This window comes from Periplaneta americana, chromosome 2 (assembly GCF_040183065.1).
Source record: "Periplaneta americana isolate PAMFEO1 chromosome 2, P.americana_PAMFEO1_priV1, whole genome shotgun sequence".
NCBI lineage: Eukaryota > Metazoa > Arthropoda > Insecta > Blattodea > Blattidae > Periplaneta > Periplaneta americana.
This window is the reverse complement of record NC_091118.1, coordinates 172,472,240-172,486,870: the sequence shown is the minus strand read 5'-3', so window position 1 is coordinate 172,486,870 and position 14,631 is coordinate 172,472,240. Positions and strand designations below refer to the sequence as shown.

The 14,631-nt window shown below is 50.5% G+C and overlaps 2 protein-coding genes across 4 annotated transcripts in view; one reads left to right on the top strand and one right to left on the bottom strand.

Moving 5' to 3' along the window:
• LOC138694817 (G-protein coupled receptor Mth2-like) overlaps window positions 1–8,501 on the top strand; it is a 148,592-nt gene extending 140,091 nt beyond the window's left edge. For all 3 annotated transcript variants that reach the window (XM_069818913.1, XM_069818914.1, XM_069818916.1), the window contains one exon: window positions 8,150–8,501. In XM_069818913.1, coding sequence (XP_069675014.1) covers window positions 8,150–8,357 — 208 coding nt within the window. In that variant the 3' untranslated portion in view covers window positions 8,358–8,501. The remainder of the gene's footprint in view (window positions 1–8,149) is intronic.
• Window positions 8,502–11,042: 2,541 nt separating this feature from the next.
• Window positions 11,043–13,194, bottom strand: LOC138695210 (splicing factor 3A subunit 2-like; the record flags this gene model as incomplete). Its single annotated transcript, XM_069819669.1, has 2 exons — window positions 11,043–11,524; window positions 12,751–13,194. Coding segments are annotated over 2 exons (654 nt in total), but the record flags the coding sequence as incomplete, so codon positions are not given.
• Window positions 13,195–14,631: the final 1,437 nt, after the last annotated feature.

Genomic DNA, 14,631 nt, shown 5'->3' with positions numbered 1-14,631 from the left:
AAACTCCGGGTTCCGGGTAAAAAACAGCGCGATCCGGCACCAAAAGACCGGGCTCCGGCTGTCAAACTCCGGTTCCGGCTCCCAAACAGCGGGTTCCGGATGCCAAACTCCGGTTCCGGCTCCCAAAATCCGGGTACCGGTCAAAACTCCGGGTTCCGGAACCCAAACTCCGGGCTCCGGTCCCAAACTCCGAATTCCTGCTCCCAAACTACGGGTTCAGGGTCCCAAACTCCGGTTTCCGGGTCCCAAACTCCGCGTTCCGGGTCCCAAACACCGGGTTCCGGCTGCCAAATCTCCGTGTTCCGGATCCCAAACTCCGGGTTCTGGTCCAAGACTCCGGGTCCCGGCCCAAAACACCGGGTTCCGGTAAAAGAAACTCCGGGTTCCGGAACCCAAACTACGGGTTCAAGGTCCCAAACTCCGGGTTCCGGGTCCCAAACTCCGGGTTTCTGGTCCCAAGCTCCGGCTTTCGGCTCCTAAACTCCGGGTTCTGGGCCCAAAAATGCGGGTTCAGGGTCCCAAACTCCGGGTTACGGGTCACAAACTCCGAATTCCTGCTCCCAAACTACGGGTTCAGGGTCCCAAACTCCGGTTTCCGGGTCCCAAGCACCGGGTTCCGGCTGCCAAATCTCCGTGTCCCGGATCCCAAACTCCGGGTTCTGGTCCAAGACTCCGGGTCACGGTCCAAAACGCCGAGTTCCGGTCCAAAACTCCGGGTTCCGGAACCCAAACTCCGGGTTCCGGGTCCCAAACACCGAGTTCCGGTCCCAAACTCCGAATTCCTGCTTCCAAACTACGTGTTCAGGGGCCTAAACTCCGGGTTCCGGGTCACAAACTCCGGGTTCCGGGTCCAAACTCCGGGCTCCGGGTCCCAAAATCCGGGTTACGGGTCACAAACTCCGGGTTCTGGCTCCCAAACTCCGGGTTCCAGGTCCAAAACTCCGGGTTCTGGGTCCAAAACTCCGGGTTCATGCTCCTAAAATCCGGGTTCTGGGCCCGAAATGCGGGATCCGGGTCCCAAACTCCGGGTTAAGGGTCACAAACTCCGGGTTCCGGGCCCAAAACTGAAGGTTCCGAGTCCGGGTCACAAACTCCGGATAACGGATACCAAACTCCGGGTTTCGGGTCCCAAACTTCGGGATCCGGGTCCATAACTCTGGATTCAAGATACCAAACTTCGGGTTTCTAACGTGTTACGTGTGGCAAACTCAAAGTTGCGGGACCTAAATTTAAAAAAATTCAAAATGAGATCAAGAAAATTAAAAAAAATTTTTAAAAATTTGAAATAAATTTTTTTCAAACTAATTTCTCAATTTTCTTTTGATTTCCAAAAAAAATTCTAATAAAATTAAAAAAAATTCAATCAAAGAAAATAAAAAAAAATTGAAAAATATTTAAAACAAATATTTCCAAAAAAATTAAAAAAAAAATAAAAAAGCAACAAAAAAATTTTCAAAAATGTCAAAAGAAATTTCTACAAAAAAATTAAAATAATTTTCAGAAAAATTTTCATAAAAAAATTAAAGAAAAAATTTTTTCAAAAAAAATTCAGAGGAAAATTGCCAAAAAAATTTAAAAAAAATATTTCAGAAAATATTTTTTTCAGTTTAAAAAAATATTGGAATTTTTTTTTTAATTCTTTCAAAAAAATTATTTTTAGTTTTTGAAATTTTTAAAATTTTTTTTTTAATTTTTTATTTTTTTTAATGTCTTTTTAATTTTTTTTCATTTTTCAAGATCTCGTTTGAAAATTTTTTAAATTTTTTATTTTTTTTAAATTTTTTTGGAAAATTCCTTGAAATTTTTTTTAAATATATTTGGAAAAGAATTCTACATTATTTTGTTGGAAAAGATGTTTTGCAAATTTACAAAAAAAATTTTCAAAAACAAAAATCAAAAAAAAATTCATTAATGTTTACAAATTGCCAAAAAAATTTCAAAAAGGAAAAAAAATTTTTTCAGAAAATTTCTTTGAAAAATTGTTTCACAAAAATTTCTTTTGACAACTTATTTTGAAATTTTTTTTAAAATTTTTCAAATTATTTTAATTTTTGAAAAATTTTTTTGAAAATTTTTTAAAATTAATGAAAATTCTTTTCCTTTTTTGAAAAAAATATATATTTCCAAATTTCCTTTTAAAAAATTTTTTAAATCTTTTTTTTTTCTTGTGAAATTCTTTTGCAAAATTCCTTTGAAAATTGTTTTTGAAAATTTTTTTTTAAATTTTGTTTTGAAAATATTTTCTCAAAAAATTTCTTTTGACAAATTATTTTGAAAATTTTTTTGAAAAATTTTTGAAATTTTTTTTTCAATTTATATTTCAAAATTTACTTTTAAAAAAGTTCTTTAAATCTTATTTTATTTTCTCTTGTGAAATTTTTTTGCAAAATTTATTTGTAAATTTTTTTGAACAAATTCTTTGAAAAGAATTTTTTTCCATTATTTATTTGAAAAAAAAGGTTTGCAAATTCTATTTTAATTTTTTTTAACAATTTTTTTTAGATGTTTCTTAGCTTGCGAACCGAAACAAGTAGCCTGGGACCCGAAACCCGAGTTTGATAGGTAAGCCGGAGTTTTGACCCGGAACCCGAATTTTTAGGACACGGAACACGGAGTTTGGGACCTGGTTTCCGAAGTTTGGGACAGGAACCCTGAGTTTGGTACACGGCACCCGGATTTTGGGGACCGGATTTTTTACCTGGAACCCGGAGTTTTGGACCGGGAGATTAATAATCGGAAGCTTGAGATTAGGACCCGGAACCCGGAGTTCGGACCAGGAATTCTAAGTATTGAACCCGGAACCCGGAATTTTGGACATGGTACCCGCAGTATTGGACCCCGGTACCCGGAGTTTAGGACCCGGAACACGGATTTTTTAACCGGGAGATTAATAGCCGGAACCTTGAGTTTAGGACCCGGAACCCGGAGTTTGCACCCGGAAACCAGAGTTTCGATCCCGGAACCCGAAATTTGGACCCGGAACCAGGATTATTGGTCCCTGAACCCGCAGTTTCGGACCAGGAACGTGGAATATTGAAACCGTAAGCAGCAGTTTGGGACCCGGAACCCGGAGTATTGCCCATGAATCCAGAGTTTTGGAACAGACTCCCTTAGTTTTGGATCCAGAACCCGGAGTTTGGGACGCGGAAACTGGAGTTTCGGACGATAAAGCAGGAGTTTTGGACACGGAACCCGGAGTTTTGGACCCGGAACCAGGAGATTTGGAACCGTAACCCGGTTTTTGGCACCGGGACCCGGAGATTTATACCCGCAACCCGGAGTTTCGTAAAAGGAACCCGGAGTTTGGGACTGGGAAACCGGAGTTTGAGACCAGAAACCCTGAGTCTTTGACACGGAACCTGGAGTTTGGAACCTTAACGCCGCGTTTGGGAGCCATAACCCGAAATTTAGGACCCGGAACCCGGAGTTTTGGACACGGAACCCGGACTTTGGACCCGGAACCGAGTTTGGCAGCCGGGACCAGGAGTTTGGGAATGGGTCCCGGAGTTTTGTACCAGGAAACCACTGTTTTGTACCCGGAACCCGGAGTTTTGGACACGGAACCCTGAGTTTGGGAAGCGGAAACCGGAGTATGGGACCAGGAACCCGGAACATGGAGTTTGGACCCGGAACCTGGAGTTTGGGAGCAGGAACGCGGACTTTGGGACCGGGACCCGGAGTTTCGTACCGTAACCCGGAGTTTGGGACGCGGAAAACGGAGATCGGGACCAGGAAACCGGAGTCTTGGACACGGAACATGGAGTTTGGACCCGGAACTTGGAATTTGGGAGACAGAACCCGGAGTTTTGTACCCGGAACCCGGAGTTTCGTACCGGGAACGCGGAGATTGGACCCGGCACTAGGAGTATTGGATACGGAACCCGGAGTATTGGACCCGGAACCTGGAGTTTGGGACCACGAACCCGGAGTTTGTGGTACGCGGAACCCGGAGATTGGAATCCGGAACGCGGAGAATTGAACCCGGAGTTTTGGACCGGGAACCCGGTGTCTTGGAACTGGAATCAGGAGTATAGACACGGAACCCGGAGTTTGGGGGCCAAAACCCGGAGTCTCCGACATGGAACCCGGAATTTGGGACGGGACCGGGAGTTTCGTTCCTGGAACACGGAGTTTTGTACTCGGAACCCGGAGTTTAGTACCCGGAACCCGGAGTATCGTACACGGAACTCGGAGTATTGGACCCACAACCAGGAGTATTGGACCCGGAACCCAAAGTTTGGAACGCGGAAACCGGGGTTTGGGACCTGGAACACTGAGTTTGTACCCGGGACCCGGAGTTTGGGACCAGGAGCCCGGAGTTTGGGACTTGGAACCCATCGTTTGGGAACCGGAAACCGGAGTTTGGGACGCGAGAAACGGAGTTTGGGACCAGGAACCCGGAGTCTTGGACACGGAACCTGGAGTTTGAACCCGGAACCTGGAGATTGGGAGCCGGAATCCGGAGTTTGTGACCGGGACACGGAGTTTTGTACCTCGAACCCGGAGTTTCGTACCCGGAACCCGGTGTTTTGGACGCGGAAACCGGGGTTTGGGACAAGGAAGATGGAGTTTGTACTCGGAGTTTGTGACACGGAACCCGGAGTTTGGGAACCGAAACCCGGAGTTCGGGACGCGGAAACCGGAGTTTGGGATAAGGAACCCGGAGTCTTGGACATGCAACCTGGAGTTTTAATCTGGAACCTAAAGTTTGGGAGAAGGAATCCCCGGAACCCGGAGTTTCGAACCAGGGAACCGGTGTTTGGGACCAGGAACCTGGAGTCTGGGACACGGAAACTGGAGTTTGGATCCGGAATAAGGAGTTTGGGAGTCGGAACCCGGAGTTTGGGACAGGGACCTGGAGGATTGTAGCCGGAACCCGGAGTATCGGACCCTGAACCCGGAAGTTGTTACCCGTAACCCGGAGTTTGGGACCACGAAACCGGAGCTTGTTACCCGGAACCCGTTGTTTGTAGCGCAGAAACCGGGGTTTGGGACAAAGAAGATGGAGTTTGTACCCGGAGTTTGGGACACGGGACCCGGAGTTTGGGACACGGGACCCGGAGTTTGGGAATCGGAACCCGGAGTTTGGGACGCGGAAACCGCAGTTTGGGATCAGGAACCCGGAGTCTTGGTCATGCAACCTGGAATTTTAACCCGGAACCTGGAGTTTGGGAGCAGGAATCCCGGAACCCGGAGTTTAGAACACGGAAACCTGTGTTTGGGACCAGGAACCCGGAGTCTGGGACACGGAAACTGGAGTTTGGACCCGGAAAAAGGAGTTTGGGAGTCGGAACCCTGAGTTTGGGATAGGGACCTGGAGGATTGTACCCGGAATCCGGAGTTTCGTACCCGGAACCTGGAGCATGGGACCCTGAACCCGGAGGTTGTTACCCGGAAGCCGGATTTTTGGTACCACGAGACCGGAGTTTGTTACCCGGAACCCGGATTTTGGGACGCGGAAACCGGGGTTTGGGACAAGGAGCATTAAGTTTGTACCCGGAGTTTGAGAAGCGGAACCCGGTGTTAGGGACGCGAAACCGGAGTTTGGGATCAGGAACCCGGAGTCTTGGACCCGAACTCAGTGTCATTTGTCCAAAAGTCCGGGTTCCGCGTCCCAAACTCAGGGTTCCTGGTCCAAAACTCCGAGTTCTTTGTCCCAAACTCCGAGTTCCGGGTCCAAAACTCCGGGTTCCGTGTCGAAATTCCGGGTTCAATGTCCAATACTCCGGGTTCCGGGTAGAAAACTCCGGGCCCACCCTTCGGATTTCGGATCCCAAACTCTCCGTGTTCCGTATCCGAAACTTCTAGTTGCGGGTCCCAAACTCCAAGTTCCTGGTCCAAAACTCCTGATTCCGGGTCCTATACTCCTGGTTTCGGGTGCAATACTCCTGCTACTGGGTACAGTACTCCGAGTTACGGGCTCAAAATTCCGGTTTCCGTGTCCCAATCTCCTGGTTCCTGGGACCAAACTCCTGGTTCCTGGTCCAAAACTCCGGGTTCCTTGGCCAGAAATCCGCGTTCCTACAAAACTCCAGGTTCCTACAAAACTCCTGGTTCCCAGTCTCAAACTTCGGGGTCCGGGCCAAAAACTCCGGGTTACGTGTCCCAAACTCTGGGTTCCGTGTCCAAAACTCCTGGTTCCGAGTCCCAAACTCCCGGTTCCGGGTCCCAAACCCTGTTTTCCGCCTCCAAAATTCCAAGTTCCGGTTCCGATTCTTCCGGTTCCGGGTCCAAACTCCCGGTTCTGGTTAAGAAACTCCGGGTTCCGGTCCCAAACTCCGGTTTCCGCTTCTCAAATTTCAAGTTCCGGGTCCAAAACTCCTTGTTCGGCCCAATTTTCCGGGTTTTGGGTCCAATACTCCTACCGGGTGTAATACTCCGAGTTCCGAGTCCAAACTCCGGGTTGCGTTTACGACACTCCGGGTTCGTGCTCCCAAACTCCGGGTTCCGGGTCCAATACTCCGGGTTCCGTGTCCAACACTTCGGGTTCCGGGACCAAACTCCGGGAACCGGTCCCAAACTCCCTGGTGCGGCTCCAAAACTCCGGAATCCGGTCTAATTCTCCGAGTTCCGGATCCCAAACTCCGTGTTCCGGGCCTTAACTCCGTGTTCCGGGTCCCAAACTCCGGGTTCCGTTCACGAAACTCCGGGTCCCGGTCCCAATGTTTGGTTTCCGTCTCCCAAACTGCGGGGTCCGGTTCCAAAACTCCGGGTTCCGTGTCCAAGACTGGGTTCCGTGTCCAATACTCCGTGTTCCGGGTTCCGGCACAAAGTCCGGGTTCTGGGTCCCAAACTCCTGTTTCCGGCTCACAACCTCTCTGGGTTCCGGGTCCAAAACTCCAAGTTCCGGGTCCATAACTTCTGATTCCCGGTCCCAAACACCGGTTTCCGAGTCCCAAACTCCGGGTTCCGGGTGCAATATTCCGTGTTCGTTGTCCCAAACTCCGGGTTCCGGGCACTAACTCCGGGTTCTGTGTCGCAAACTCCGGTTTCCGGGCCCCAAACTCCCGGTTCCGTTCCCAATACTCCGAGTTCTGTGTCCAAACTCCGGGTTCCGGGTCCCAAACTCCGGGTTCCTGCTCCGAAACGCCAGTTTCCGGGTTCAAACTCCGGGTTACGTGTCTAAAACTCCGGGTTTCGGATCCAAAACTCCGGGTTTCTGGTCCCAAACTCCTGATTCCGTGTTCAATATTCCTGGTTCGGGGTCCAAACTCCGGATTCCGACTCCCAAACTACCGTTTCCGGGTGCAAACTCCGGGCTCCGGGTCCTAAACACCGGCTTCCTCTATCTAAACTCCGGTTTCCGCGTCCCAAACTAAGGGTGATGTAAAATCTTCCCCATTTTTCTCGAAAATCATAAAGTTTTCGCGATTGCCATTTTGATGCTATCGTGTAAGGCGTAAGTAAAGGGGGAATACAGGGCCGCATCCCGTTCCTCTGTATGGCCGTTATTTGCGGAATTAGACTTAAATATTTTAGGTACCGAAAAATTGGGGCTAGAAGAAAGTGCGACGGATTTGCCGGATTTTAACGGAGATTACTACTCATCATGCTGGGATGCTACAGTTGAAAGGGCGGGCCTCTGAGCCGCTTCGTTCTCCTTGTGTAGAAAAAATTCTGTTTTGGAAGGTCAAAATGACCGTTATTTTAATTTGCCGGTCTCTCCCGTCCAAACGAATGGGGATAGAGAGTTGGCCTTTATACTGAAGATAGAGTTCGACGAGCTGTAGTCAAATCACTCATCGGCTTTGTTGTCACTACAGGTACTACAGAGTTATGGCGGCTAGAATGTTGGCGGAATAGTGGTTTAATAAATCTCACACTAATGGTCTTCTACTTGAGGTGTGCGATGAAAGACTTCGTACATTGGACGATACCAGAACAATTTGAACACCTGAAAGTTTACAATTGGGACAAGATTTTGGACAGGAAACTGAACAGTGTTTTCGTGTGTGTCAGAGTATTTCACACAGGCTCTATATGTGATAATGGGAAAGGAAAATAATTTGGGCATAAAAAGATGTGAAACAATTTAAGTAATTATAACAGAAAATACATGTGATGTAATGTGTGTAGAATTTTTGTAATGTTCACTTTGTTTAATATTTTTATAGTAAAACTTATCCTAGGGAATTGGTTTATATTTCAGGATAGTGATGAATGTGGCAGTTATGCTGCAAGGATTGTTCATCTTCCTCATACTTGTACTCTTCCGAAAGAGAGCTCTGCGTGGATTGCTTAAACAGTGCAGTTGTGCCGGTAAATTCTGCCCAAGAAGTTGGACAGTTGGAGAGGATCACGAAGTTTCAGAAGCCATATTATCAGAGGAAGTAGAGCTGTCACAGACGGCTCATTGAATTTCTCTTATTCAAATATTTGTAATGTAAAACATTTTTGTTATAAGAGTAATTCAGAAATGTTTCTTTTTGCGAAGTGCTATTTTACTGTATCAATGAATTGTGACTTATAATTGGAAATATAATATATAATCATAAAACAAGTGTCAGTGTAATTAATGCTATGAATTAGACCAAAACTTCATCCAACTTTCATGCGATTAATTGTTCCTTTCATTCCAAATTTTCCTTGAACCTTCACTTTTATCTTTTTGTAACGAAAAAAATTATCCGCAAATTTATGTGGCTTCGTCTAGCCTGATGATTCATATAATATTTATTATAGATTTACATTTTGAGATGGAAATATTCAGATGGAATATGGGCTATACGATAGACATAGTGGAAGATTCGGGTTCCAGTCGCAATATTCAGGTTCCATATTCCGGGTTGTCCCAAACGCCGCGTTCCGCGTGGCTAACTCCGGTTTCTGGGTCCCAAAGTCCGGGTTCCAGTTTTCAAACTCAGGGTTCCGGTTTCAAAAATCCAGCTTCGGGTCACAAATTGGGGGTTCAAAACTGCGGGTTAAACCTCCTGGTTCCAGGTTCCGTGCCCCAAACACCAGCTTACGGTCCCAAACTCCGCTTTCTAAATCCGTTTTCAGGTTTCCAAACTTGGGGTTCTGGGACTCAAAATCCGGGAACCGGTTCCCAACCTTTGGGTTCAGGGTCCCAAACTCCGGTTTCCGACTACAACTCCGGGTACTAAACTCCGTGTTCCGTTTCCCAATCTCCGGGTTCCGTCTCCCATTCTCCGGGCTCAGGGTCCCATACTCCGGGTTCCGGATCCCAAACTCCAAGTTCGGCTCCCAAACTCCGGGTTCCGGGTCCAAAACTCCGGGTTCGGGGTCAAAACTCCAGATTCCGGGTCCTAAACTCCGGGTTCCTGGCTCAAACTCCAGGTTCCGGTCCAAAACAGCTGTATCCGCATCCCAAACTCCGGGTTCTGGGTCCAAAACTCTTGGTTCCGGGTCCAAATCTCCGGGTTCCATGTACAAAACTCTGGGATCCGGCTCCAAAATTCTCCGGGTTCCGGGTCCAAACTCCAGGTTCCTTGTCCCAAACTCCGGTTTCCGCGTTCCAAACTCCAGGATCCGGGTCTAAAACTCCGGGTTCCAGGTCCAGAACTCCGAGTTTTGGCTCTCAAACTCCGGGTTCCGGGTCCATACTTCAGGTTCCGGTTCCAAAACACCGGGTTCCGGGTCCCCAACTCCGGGTTCCTGGTCCAATAGTCAGGGTCCAGTGTCCCTAACTCCGGTTTCCGGGTCCCAAACTCCGGGTTCGTGGTCCCAAACTCCGGGTTACTGGTCCCAAAAAGCGGGTTTCTGGTAACAAACTCCGGGTCCCTGCCCAAACTCCGGGTTCCGGCTCGCAATCTCCTTTTCGGGTCCAACTCCAGGTTCCGTGTCCAAGACTCCGGGTTCGGTGTCCAGAACTAAGGATTTCGGCTGCAAAACTCCTGGTTCCCGTTCCAAAATACCGGGTTCCGGGTCCCAAACTCCGGGTTCCGGGTCCAATATTCCGGGTTCCCCGTCTCAAACTCCGGGCTCCTAGTCCCAAACTCCGGGTTCCGGGAACAGACTCCTGGTTCCTGCTCCCAAACTCCGGGTTCCGGGTCCCAAGCTTCTGGTTCCTGGTACAAAACTCCGGGGCCGTGTCCCAAACTCCGTGTTTCATGCTCCCAAACTCTTTTTCCGGGTCCAAACTCCAGGTTCCGTATCCAAGACTCCGGGTTCCTTGTCCCAAACTCCTGCTTCCTCGTTCCAAACTCCAGATTCCGGGTCCAAAACTCCGGATTCCGTGTCCAGAACTCCGGGTTTCGGCTCCTATACTCCGGTTTCCGGGTCCCAAACTCCGGGTTTCGGGTAACAAACTCCGGGTTCGTGGTCCCAAACTCCGGGTTACGGGTCCCAAAATACGGGTTTCGGGTAACAAACTCCGGGTCCCTGCCCAAACTCCGGGTTCCGGCTCGCAAACTCCTTTTCGGGTCCAAACTCCAGGTTCCGTGTCCAAGACTCCGGGCTCCTTGTCCCAAACTCCGGTTTCCGCGTTCCAAACTCCAGGTTCCGTGTCCAAAAATCCGGGCTCGGTGTCCAGAACTAAGGATTTTGGCTCCAAAACTCCTGGTTCCGGGACCATACTCCTGGTTCCCGTTCCAAAATACCAGGTTCCGGTTCCCAAACTCCGGGTTCCGGGTCCAATATTCCGGTTTCCCGGTCCCAAACTCCGGGTACAGTGTCTCAAACTCCGGGCTCCTAGTCCCAAACTCCGGGTTCCGGGAACATTCTTCTGGTTCCTGCTCCCAAACTCCGGGTTCCGGGTCCCAAGCTCCTGGTTCCTGGTACGAAACTCCGGGGCCCTGTCCCAAACTTCGGGTATCATGCTCCCAAACTCTTTTTCCGGGTCCAAACTCCAGGTTCCGCGTCCAAGACTCCGGGTTCCTTGTCCCAAGCTCCGGCTTCCTTGTTCCAAACTCCAGATTCCGGGTCCAAGACTCCGGATTCCGTGTCCAGAACTCCGGTTTTCGACTCCGAAACTCCGGGTTCCGGATCCATACTCCTGGTTCCTTTTCCAAAACACAGGGTTCCGGGTCGAAAACTCCGGGATTCGGGGACCAAACTCCGTGTTCCGGGTCCAATACTCCGGGGTTCCGGGTCCCAAACTATGGTTACTGTGTCCGAAACTCCGAGCTGCGGATACAAAACTCCGGGCTCAGGATCCCAAACTCCTGGTTCCGGGTCCAAACTCAGGTTCCGTGTCCAAGACTCCGGGTTCTTTGTCCCAAACTCCGGTTTCCTCAATCCAAACTCCAGGTTCCGGGTCCAAAACTCCGGATTCCGTGTCCAGAACTCCCGGTTTCGGCTCCCAAACTCCGGGTTCCGGGTCCCAAACTATGGTTACCCTGTCCCAAACTCCGAGCTACGGGTCCAAAACTCTTGGCTCCGGGTCCCAAAAACCGTGTTCCTGGTAACAAACTCCGGTTTCGTCGTCCCAAACTCCGGGTTCCGGGTAACAACCTCCGGGTCCGTGGTTCCAAACTCCGGGTTCCGGGTAACAAACTCCGGTTTCGTGGTCCCAAACTCCGGGTTCCGTGTAACAACCTCCGGGTTCAGGGTCCCAAACTCCTGGCTACGGGTACGAAACTCTGGGTTCCGGGTACAAAACTCCAGGTTCCTGTCCCAAACTCGGGGTTCCGACTCCCAAACTCTTTTTTCCGGGTCCAAACTCCAGTTTCTGTCTCCCAGACTCCGGGTTCCTAGTCCCAAACACCGGTTTCCGGGTTCGAAACTCCGGGTTCCGGGATTCCTGCTCCCAAACTCCAGGTTCCGGGTTAAAACTCCAGGTTGCATGACTAAGACTCCGGTTTCGCGTCCCTAACTCCGGGTTCCGCTTCTCAAACTCCGGGTACAAACTTAATCCTCCTTTTCCCAAACCCCGGTTTCCGCGTCCCAAACTCCGGGTTCCGGGTAACAAACTCCGGTCTCGTGGCACCAAAAATCCGGGTTCCGCGTAACAACCTCCGGGTTCAGGGTCCCATGCTCCAGGTTCCGGGTACAATCCTCCAGGTCCCTATCCCAAACTCCGGGTTCCGACTCCCAAACTCCTTTTTCCGGGTCCAAACTCCAGTTTCCGTGTCCCAGACTCCGGGTTCCTGGTCCCAAACACAGGTTTCCGTGTTCTAAACTCCGGGTTCCGGGATTCCTGCTCCCAAACTCCAGGTTTTGGGTTAAAATTCCAGGTTGCATGACCAAGACTCCGGGTTCCTGATCCCAAACTGCGGTTTCCGCGTTCCAAACTCCGGGTTCCGATTCCCAAACTCCGGGGTCCGTGTCCCAAACTCCGGGTACAAACTCCATCTTCTTTAAACCCAAACCCCGGTTTCTGCGCTACAAACAACGGGTTCCGGGTAACAAGCTCCGGTTTCGTGGTCCAAAACTCCGGGTTACGGGTAACAACTTCCTGGTTCAGGGTCCGATACTCCGGGTTCCGGGTTCAATCCTCCAGTTTCCGTGTCCCAGACTCCGGGTTCCTGGTCCCAAACACCGGTTTCCTGGTTCGAAACTCCGGGTTCCGGGGATTCCTTCTCCCAAACTTTAGGTTCCGGGTTAAAACTCCAGGTTGCATGTCCAAGACTCCGGGTTCGTTATCCCAAACTCCGGTTTCCGCGTCCCGAACTCCGGGTTTCGGTTCCCTAACTCCGGGTTCCGTGTCACAAACTCCGGGTACAAACTCCATCTTCCTTGTCCCAAATACCGGGTTCCGGGTACGAAACTCCGGGTTCGAGGTACAAAACTCCGTGTACCGGTCACAAACTCCGGATTCCGGCTCCCAATCTCCAGGTTCCGGGTTCAAACTCCAGGTTCCGTGTCCAAGACTCCGGGTTCCTGGTCCCAAACTCCGTTTCTCGCGTCCCAAACTCCGGTTTCCGGTTCCCAAACGATGGGTTCCAAGTCCCAAACTCCGGGCTCCTGGTCCCAAACTCCGGGTCCCGGGTACAAACTCCGTGTTCCAGGTCCCAAACCCGGGCTTCCGCGTCCCAAACTTTGGGTTCCGGGTTCAATACTCCTGGTTGTGGGTCCAATACTCCGAGTTCCGGGTACGATACTCCGGGTTCCGGGTACTAAACTCCGGGTTCCGAGTACAAAACTCCGTGTTCCAGGAACGAAACTCCCTGTCCCGTCCCAAATTCCGGGTTCCATGTCGGAGACTCCGGGTTTTGGCCCCCAAACTCCGGGTTCCGTGTCTATACTCCTGATTCCAGTTCCAAGACACCGGGTTCCCGGTCCAAAACTCCGGGTTCAATTCTCCGCGTTCCGGATTCCAATCTCCGGGTTCCGCGTACCACAAACTCCGGGTTCGTGGTCCCAAACTCCAGGTTCCGGGTCCAATACTCCGGGTTCCGTATCCAATACTCCTAGTGCCGGGTCCAATCTCCGCGTTCCCGGTACGAAACTCCGGGTTCCGGGTACAAAACTCCGGGTTCTGTCTCCCAAATTCCGAGTTCCGGGTCCAAACTCCATGTTCCGTGTCCAAGACTCCGGTTTCCTGGTCCCGATCTCCGTTTTCCGCGTCCCAAACTCCGGGTTACGGTACGAAACTCCGGGTCCCGGTCCCAAAGTCCGCGTTCCTGCTCCCAAACTCCAGGTTCCGGGTTCCTGGTCCCATACTCCGGTTTCAGCTTCCCAAACTCAGGGTTCCGTGTCCAAAACTCCGGGTTCCGGGTACAAAACAGTGGTTTCCTGGTACAAAACTCCGGGACCCATTCCCAAACTCCTGGTCCCGGCTGCCAAACTCGGTTCCGGGTCCAAAGTCCGGGTTCCGTGTCCAAAACTCCGGGTTCCGGGTCCTAAATTTCGGGTTATGGCTCCCAAACGCGGCGTTCCGGGTCCAAACTCCAGGTTCCGTGTCAAAGACTCAGGGTTTCTGGTCTCAAACTCCGGTTTCCCAGTCCCAAACTCCGGGTTCCTTTTACGAAACTCCGGGTTGCGGGTATAAATCTCCGGGTCCCGGTGCCAAAAACCGGGTTACGGTTCCAAATCTCCTGGTTCCGGGTCCAAAACTCCGGGTTCCGTGTCCAAAACTCCTGCTTTATCGTCCGAAACTCCAGTTTCCGCGTCCCAAACTCCGGGTTCTGGATCCAAAACTCCGGGAGTCTGTTCCAAAACTCTGGATTCATGGGCAATACTCCGGGTTCCGGGTCCCAAACTGCTGCTTACGGTTTCAATATTCCACGTTCCTGGTCCGAAACTGCGGGTTCAGGGACCAATAATCCTGGTTCCGGGTCCAAATTTCGGGTTCCGGGATCGAAACTCTGGTTTCCGGGTGCAAACTCCGGGTTCCGGGTCCTAAACTCAAGGTTCCGGCTATTAATCTCCCGGTTAAAAAATCCGTGTTCCGGGTCCTAAACTCCGGGTTCCGGGGTCCAATACTGCGGGTACCATGTCCAAAATTCCGGGTTCCGGGTTCAATACTTAGAATTCCTGGTCCGAACTCCGGGTTCCGGGTCCTAATCTCAAGCTTCCGACTATTAATCTCCCGGTCCAAAACTCCGGGTTCCAGGTAAAAAACTCCGGTCCCCAAAATCCGGGTGCCGTGTACCAAACTCAGGGTTCCTGTCCCAAACTTCGGAAGCCAGGTCCCAAACTCCGTGTTCCGTGTCCTAAAAATTCGGGTTCCGGGTCAAAACTCCGGCTTACCTATCAAACTCGGGTTTCGGGTCCCAGGCTACTTGTTTC